The sequence below is a fragment of the Herpailurus yagouaroundi genome, unplaced genomic scaffold, assembly GCF_014898765.1.
Source record: "Herpailurus yagouaroundi ecotype Mexico unplaced genomic scaffold, PumYag 207, whole genome shotgun sequence".
Classification (NCBI taxonomy): Eukaryota; Metazoa; Chordata; class Mammalia; order Carnivora; family Felidae; genus Herpailurus; species Herpailurus yagouaroundi.
Genome location: NW_024412438.1, coordinates 3,507,017 through 3,514,040, shown reverse-complemented (window position 1 = coordinate 3,514,040; position 7,024 = coordinate 3,507,017). Strand labels below are relative to the sequence as shown.

Genomic DNA, 7,024 nt, shown 5'->3' with positions numbered 1-7,024 from the left:
GGGTGAGCGAACAGAGGAAAAGACGCTCTTCGTGCCGTAGGAAGGGGACAGGACGAGTCTGAAACATGAACGGGGACCTTCCTGCCCCCCACCCAAGGTGTCCTGCGCACACGGCGGGAGGGGCTGGCGGGACTGTTGGGAGATGGCAACGCCTTCTCTGAGCTCAAAGAGATGAAGGGGTACACCCAGGAGGAGGGCCACACGGTGACCCCCAGTGCCGGGGGGGGGGTAGAATAAATATCCTCGGAGCGGGACTTGAGGTAACAGGGTGGGGGGGGTGTCACCCGCTGCTGCTGAAGAGGGAGGAGGGAGTGGTAGCCTGGCTTTGGGGCCTGCAGGGAGCAGGGAGGCAGAGGCGGCCAGGACAGTGCTTGCAAATATCGGGGTGACCGCGGGAGGGCAGCAGTGGGCAAAGAGCAAGGGCCTCGGCGGGCCAGGGTGCAGGGCCCAGGTCCCGGCGCTGCAGTCCGGCGGGGACACCGAGGGGCTCTGGGGCTTATCGGCCACACGGCCAGCCTCTGGGCAAGGCTCACTGTCGCCAGGGAGCCTCCGTGTGGCCCGGTGGGCCAGCTGCTCCAGCCGGGGCGGGGCGGGGGGGGGGGGGGGGATGCTCCTGGAGCTCGGCCCAGCCCTGAGCCCTGGGCATCCGCAGGGCTGTGAGCTAGTGTTAGTGTTGAGACCGCAACCTGGCAGGGAAGAGGGGCTCGCGGAGCGGCCCCTGCCTCCGTCACTTCCGCAGCAGTTTCTTGTTGAGGAGGAAGAGGAGAAGGTTGACGTTGACCTTGGCCTTGTTGAAGAGCTTCATAACAGCTACACCTTCGTACTGGAGCTGCAGGAGGTCCTGGGGAGAGGGCAGGGGTGGGGTGCGCGAGGGCTCCTGGTGGTGGCCCGGCCAGTCTACACAACACTCATGCCCCCGAGCCTCCCTCGCCCACCCAGGGGCACTGGCCATCAAAACCCCAGTTCACAGATGAGGACATCAAGGCCAAGAGAGGCACAGGGACTTGACCAAATGTCAATTCGAGCAGAGTCAGGGCTTCAAACCCCTTCTCTCATTCAAAAGGCCAAAGGGCAGAACAAAAAGACGTGGGTTTAAAGTCACTGCTTCCTGGGGCGCCTGGGTGGCTCAGTCGGTTGAGCGTCCGACTTCGGCACAGGTCATGATCTCACGGCTTGTGAGTTCAAGCCCCACGTTGGGCTCTGTGCTGACAGCACGGAGGCTGCTTGGGATCCCCTCTCTCTCTCTCTGCCCCTCTATAGCTCGTGCTCTCTCTCTCAAAATAAATAAACCTAAACAAACAAAATCACAGCTGTCCTGAACACTGGCCTGTGTCTCAGGCTGCGTCTTGTATCAGCCTCGGAGCCTGGAGAACAGGGGTCACGCTTCAGGGCTGTGCAGAGGGCCGCAGGGTGGCGTGTGCGAGGTCCCAGACACATGCTGGGACATCAGGACTCATCTGCCCTGACAGTGCCCGCCAGCTGCACGCTCTGTGCTTGGCGGTGGGGTCTGGGCCAGGGCCTGGGGACAGAGGCGCTCGGGCCGCAAGACCCTCACCCTTCTGTTCAGGTGCTGATGGGCGGGCTGAGAGGAGCGAGGCGGGCCCACTGTCCTCAGGCGGGCACCCGAGCCAGGCTGGCGGCTTGGGGCCCCTGGGGGGCCTCTCACCTGGTAGTGAAGCTGGAACCGCTCCACGTCCACACCCAGGAACCGGGCATTGACTTCGAACTTCCCTGCCTCGTCTCCAGGGCTGATGTCAAAGATCACATTTCTGAAGCTTTCAGGGACAGGATTCAAAACGCGGACTCAGTGCTTCCTTCCAGGGCCCCGGCCCCCCCCCTCCGGAGCCCAGACTTCCCGTCAGCGCTCGCGGGGCCCCGGCCGCCTCTGTCTTCGGCGTGCCTGGCCCTTACGGCTGTCCCCTCCTCCAGGACGGGTCCCCGGTGCCCTCCCCCTTGGGTGTGTCCAGGGCTGTGCCGGACCACGTGCGCTGCCCTTGGCTTTCTGTCTGGAGGTGTCCCGTCTCCCCATCACCCCGCAGCCCCTCCAAGGCGGGGCCATGCTGGGGCCCGGTGGGGGTCTGACACTGTGCCCTCCGAACACACGTACTGAGAGGTGGGAAGGCCCTCGATCTCCAGCAGGACCCCCTTGTCCAGGAGCTGGGCAGCAGTGTAACGGAGCGACGGCTTCTTCCCTTTCCCGGAGCTCCTGGTTTAAAAAAGGGCCCAGGGAGTTCACGGAGCCGGGTCTTCAACACCAAAGACCCCAGTTCTCCCTGTGGCGGCCGACTCAGGCCCCGAGGCTCTGTGAGGGGACCGAAGGCCAGAATCAGAAAGGGACCCTGCCGTCCCGGGGCGACCTCCCCTTCAGGGGTCACGTGGGCAGAGGTGAGAGGTCACGGGGAGCCGGAGGAGGCACCCACTTGGGACGGGGGGCCAGCTGGTCCAGGCAGGCCCGGATGTACTGGCTGTAGTGGTCGCCCTGCTCCTCGAAGAAGGTGGCCTTACTGTCCAGGCCGCGGAGCGTGGCCCCCAGCTTCACCAGCTCCGCCTTCCGCCTCTGCCGGCAACGGCGCTGGTTGCGGATGTCCTGGGGTTGGGGGACAAGGGAGGGGGAGTTGCCCCCTGCGACGGGAGCGCCTCGGGGCCTGGCGGGCCCACAACAAATCCCTGTGAGGGTCTCCGGGAGAAGCAGGAAGAGGGAGGTTTCCCAGCTGCTTTTCCAACGAGGAGGAGGGTCTCGAGGATTCCAGCCCGAACCCTCAGGGCCGGGGCCTCGCCCCCACCGAGGAGTCATGGTTTCAAGGCTCCTGGTCTTTCAGTACAAGAGCGCCCTGAGTAACGTTCCGACCTCCCCTTCAAAACGGACCCTCTGGCCGTGCCTTGGCCTCCCCCGGCTGGTGAGGATCTGGGCGGACACGTGCGGGGGGTGGGGGGTGGGGTGGGAAGGGGGGGCGTGTCCCAAGGCGCCCGGGGTCGCTACCTTGGCCAGTTCATCCACCAGCCCCTGGTAGCCGTCGCTGGCGCTGACCAGCCCCAGGCCCTCCAGCCGGCGCAGGTTGCGCAGGACGCGCCGACGCTTGTCCGCCAGCGGCAGGAGGGACTGCGCGGTCAGCGAGCGGTGCCGTCGCAGGGGCTCCGGGGTCTGGCTCTCACGGGCCCGGCGCCAGCTCGTCAGCCGCTCGTGGGCCGCTTCCTGAGGGGCAAAAGAGCTGCAGGGATCCGCCGGGCCGTGCCACTCCGCCCCCCAAGGCCGGGGCGGACCCCAGCTCATCTGGGGCAGGGGTGAGTGCGGTGGGGATGTCAGAGACGGGCGAGGGCCTCGGGGGTCCCCACAGGGGAGCAGGAGCCCAAGGAGACAGGGGCGGAAGCCGCAGCGGAAGGGGTTCTGGACACACACCTCCCAACACCGCGATGGCTCCAGGGTATCTGGGGCGCCCCTCTCCTCCATCCTGTGCTTTGGGACCTGCCCCTACGGGCCATCCTCACCTTCTCTGGAAGGCCCTCGGCTTAGTCTTTGCTGCCGGGGGCCCAACCGGACCTCCACCCAGTACCTTCTCTGCCTCCAGGCCTCAGGCGGCCGCTCTCCCTGCAGGATGCCTGCCCTCCAGCGCCCATTGGGGTAGCTGCGCGATGCCCCTGAGCCGCCCCCCTGCCCACAGCACGGACATCAGGGCCTTTGGGGTCCCTGCAGAGCTCACTCTTGCTGCAGGGGGAGCCGGGACGGGGGTGCTATTCTCATTCCTGGGGGGCACATCTGTCTGCTTGTGGAGCCAGGGTGGGTCTAGGGGAGGAAATGGGTGGTGCCAGGAGGGGGAGGATGAACAGACCAGACTTGGAGCTACCCGGCCACTCACCTGCTCTCTGGACGCCGGGAGGGACAGCATCTCCTCGAGGGAGTCCCCAGGCTGGAACTGCATGATGTCCACCAGCATCTGCTTGGTGCTGCAGGAGGAGGGGAGGGACAGGGAAGGGTCTGGGCCCGGGGCTGGCCAGGAGCTGAGGGTGGGTGCACCCTGCCCCACGTCATGGCTGCCAGGGACCTTGGGAGGTCAGGAGAACAAACAAGGAGGGAGACCCCAGGGTGAGATGCAGGGCCTGAGTACAGAACCCCCTGTGTGCACACGCACCGGGCCGCCTCACCCCTGCCCTCACCCCCGGCCCCCTGCCAACAATGCCCTCCCACAAACTGTCGTCCTGAGTCCATGAGCTAAAGGATGTGCCTCCTCCTGTGGGAGACCTTCCCCAGCTCAGGTGTCCCTTCTCTGAGCTCTCAGGGTGCCTGACGGCCACCTTCCTCTTGGTGGCTCTGGCTGCGTGCTCATGCCTGGCCCCGCCCTGCTAGAAGAGCGATGGCAAGACAAGGCCAAGGGCCCAGCTCACTGGTTCACTGGGCAAGTGGGTAGGGAGGGGCCGCCCTGCCAGCGCGGGACCGAGGCGGCGACTTGGCTCCTCTTTTGCCCAGATGGCCGGCCAGCCCTGCGGGGCGCCCCCCCTCGCTTTCACAGGACCGGGGGCAAAAAGCTCCCGACCTTCTCTCTCGGCAGGACACCCACCCCGGGTCTCTACGCTAAAGCAGGGAGACCATCCCTGACCTCACGGTTGTCCCTCGGGTCAAACGGTCACAGCGCAGAAACACACAAACGTCAGGTGTTACCAACACCCCCGCTCTCCCTCGGCCTCAGCTCAGCACAGAACAGAGGCCGAGGTGGACAGCGGAGGCCCGGCGAGGGCAGTGCCGGTGAGCCTCAGGGGGACCCGCCCGAAGGACAGGAGCCCAGGAAGACAGTGGAATGGCCTCGCCCCCCATCCGAGCAGGGGCCGGGGCTGGGGCCACCTTCACCCACCTCAGAAGCAGGCTCCGGGCACTGGCATCGCCGGGGTCCGTCTCCAGCCCTTCAAACTTGTTGGCGAGCGTCAGGGACACCTCCAGCTTGCTCGGGTCCAGGCTCCTGTCCGCGGCCACGCCCTCCCCTGAAGTGGAGGGAGGGATGAGACGAGCGTGCCCCACGTGCAGACAGCTGTGCTACGTGCCCGCTCCGGGCACCTCTATGCCGGGGGAGGCGGGTCCACCGGGGGCAGCACCCGCAGGACGGCTCTCGTCCATAGAGCTCAGCCTCCCGGTTCCTGCGGATGAACCTCTGACCGACACCCTCTGCCCAGGTGTTGGGGCTCCCAGCCTTCGATGTGTCACCACCCCCACCCTGAACTTCCACCCCTGCAGGGCCACATCCTGTCACTCCATGGACTCAAGGCCCTGTCAGAGAAACCCTTAGAGACTCCAAACGGACCCGTATTCATCCACACCGCTCTCCCACGATTTGATTGGCCGTTCGCAGGCTGGCACTGGGTCCCTCTACTGTCTGTCCCCTTTCTTCCTATCGGTCCAGGTCCCTGTGTCCATCTCGGACCAGCGGGAAAGGAGAGGTGCTGTGCGGACTGGCTTTCCGGCACACGTCCCTGACTATGGAACTCCCGAGAGAGCCTGCCGGCCTGCCATTCAGTCTGTCCGTCCCTCCCTCCCCGCAGGCCCTCCCCCGCCCACCCGCTGCCGGGCCCCCGCGCCAAGGACGGCGCGCACCGATGAGGTCAGGGATGGTGGGCAGCTCCCCCAGGTCCTCCAGGAGCTCGTGCAGGGGGTCGCAGTGATCGGGGGCAACCGAGTCCTGGTGCTCCAGCAACAGCTGCAGGTGGAAGGAGAGAGCAGCTACAGATCCAAGCCAGACCTTCCTCCGAGGGCCGCCCACGCCGCCCCCCCCCAGCCCCCCTGCGACCCCCGGCCACGCCCCTCACCCTGTGCGTGTTGACCAGCTCCCCCACGGTGATGTACACCACGGGTCTGGCCACAGCCACCATGTCCGAGTACTCGTCCATCGCAAAGCGCTCTTCCGGCTCAGGCACCTGGCAGGCTCGGCAGACGAACCTCCTGTCTCCAGAGGAAGGGTGTGGGAGAGGGCGGGTGGCACCCCCACCTGTTCTGTGCGCCCCCGCGGGGCCGCCCGGCCCCCCTCCCGGTGTCCCCTCAAGCCCACTGCCCTGGACGGCCCTCCTCTGTCTCCGCCGGGCGATGCTTCCAACAACCCACGCCCCGGCTCCCTGACCGCCGCGCCCCCGCCGTGCCGCGCTTCCCCCATGGCCCAGAGCGGGGAGGGGGGGCATGGCAGAGGACGAGAGCAGGAGAAGGGACAGGAGGGACAGGGTGCCGGGACGGAGACCTGAACTTGAAGTGCGTCTCCTCCAGGTAGTCATTCAAGACCCGCAGGTGCCGGCTCTCCCCGCGGAAGGCCTTGCCCGCAGCGGCCTGCTGCAGGACTTGGGCCACGGCCCCGAGCGCATGGCGCTGGGGGGCGGCCAGGGCACCGCCCGCCGCCACGGCCACGATGTCGAAGGCGTCAGGGGCCACGACGGCAGGGTTCAGGAAGCGGTAGTACAGGAGGTTCCCTACCACCTGAGGGCAGAGGAAACCGTCCCAGAAGCGTCCGGGGGTCCGCCCTGGCAGCCCCTGCCCCGCCCCCCGGCTCCCAGGCTGGAGACCCGCTCAAGGTCACGCGGCGAAAGCTGGGCAGGGGCTGGGACCGGAACCCAGGTCCCCTGGGCCCGTGCGGGGCTGTCCGGCCTCTTAGCTCACGACCATGCGCCTTTCCCCCCGCCGGCAGAGGCCCTGCTGGTGAGCCAGTGTGGAGATTTCCCCGCTTGATTTTTACAGCGTCGGGTCTTCTCTCCATTTGTCTCAGTCGGGGGTTCACCAGCAGGGCAAAAGGGAGCTCGCGAGTCTGGGGAGGGGACACTCGCCTTGTAGACCTCGTTCTCTGGGGCGTCGGGGAACTTCTCCGCCAAGGTTGTCTTCAGGACCTTAGCAACATACCGCATCCCGTATCTGCGGACAAAGTGTGCGTGAGCCGCGGTCCGCCCGTCTCTGCCGGAGCTCCAGGCAGTGTCCCCCTGCTACTCACGGCCCGCTCCCTGCCGCCCCCTCCCCGGCCCTAGTGTCAGTGCCCAAGGACCACAGCCCTGCCGCCCCCTCCCC

At 66.8% G+C, this 7,024-nt stretch overlaps 1 protein-coding gene across 2 annotated transcripts in view; it reads right to left on the bottom strand.

Moving 5' to 3' along the window:
• Nucleotides 1-277: 277 nt before the first annotated feature.
• The window catches only part of IQGAP3 (IQ motif containing GTPase activating protein 3), a 35,816-nt gene continuing 29,069 nt past the window's right edge, over nucleotides 278-7,024 (bottom strand). The window contains exons 28-38 of one of the 2 annotated variants that reach the window (XM_040452623.1): nucleotides 6,790-6,874; nucleotides 6,213-6,445; nucleotides 5,791-5,923; nucleotides 5,579-5,681; nucleotides 4,845-4,971; nucleotides 3,855-3,942; nucleotides 2,981-3,193; nucleotides 2,421-2,587; nucleotides 2,108-2,206; nucleotides 1,667-1,775; nucleotides 278-841 (exon numbers count right to left, since the gene is read on the bottom strand). In XM_040452623.1, the coding sequence (XP_040308557.1) occupies nucleotides 728-841; nucleotides 1,667-1,775; nucleotides 2,108-2,206; nucleotides 2,421-2,587; nucleotides 2,981-3,193; nucleotides 3,855-3,942; nucleotides 4,845-4,971; nucleotides 5,579-5,681; nucleotides 5,791-5,923; nucleotides 6,213-6,445; nucleotides 6,790-6,874 (1,471 nt within the window). In that variant the 3' untranslated portion in view covers nucleotides 278-727. Of the gene's footprint in view, nucleotides 842-1,666; nucleotides 1,776-2,107; nucleotides 2,207-2,420; nucleotides 2,588-2,980; nucleotides 3,194-3,658; nucleotides 3,782-3,854; nucleotides 3,943-4,844; nucleotides 4,972-5,578; nucleotides 5,682-5,790; nucleotides 5,924-6,212; nucleotides 6,446-6,789; nucleotides 6,875-7,024 lie in introns of those variants that run through there. The other variant, XM_040452624.1, reaches the window with a different exon arrangement.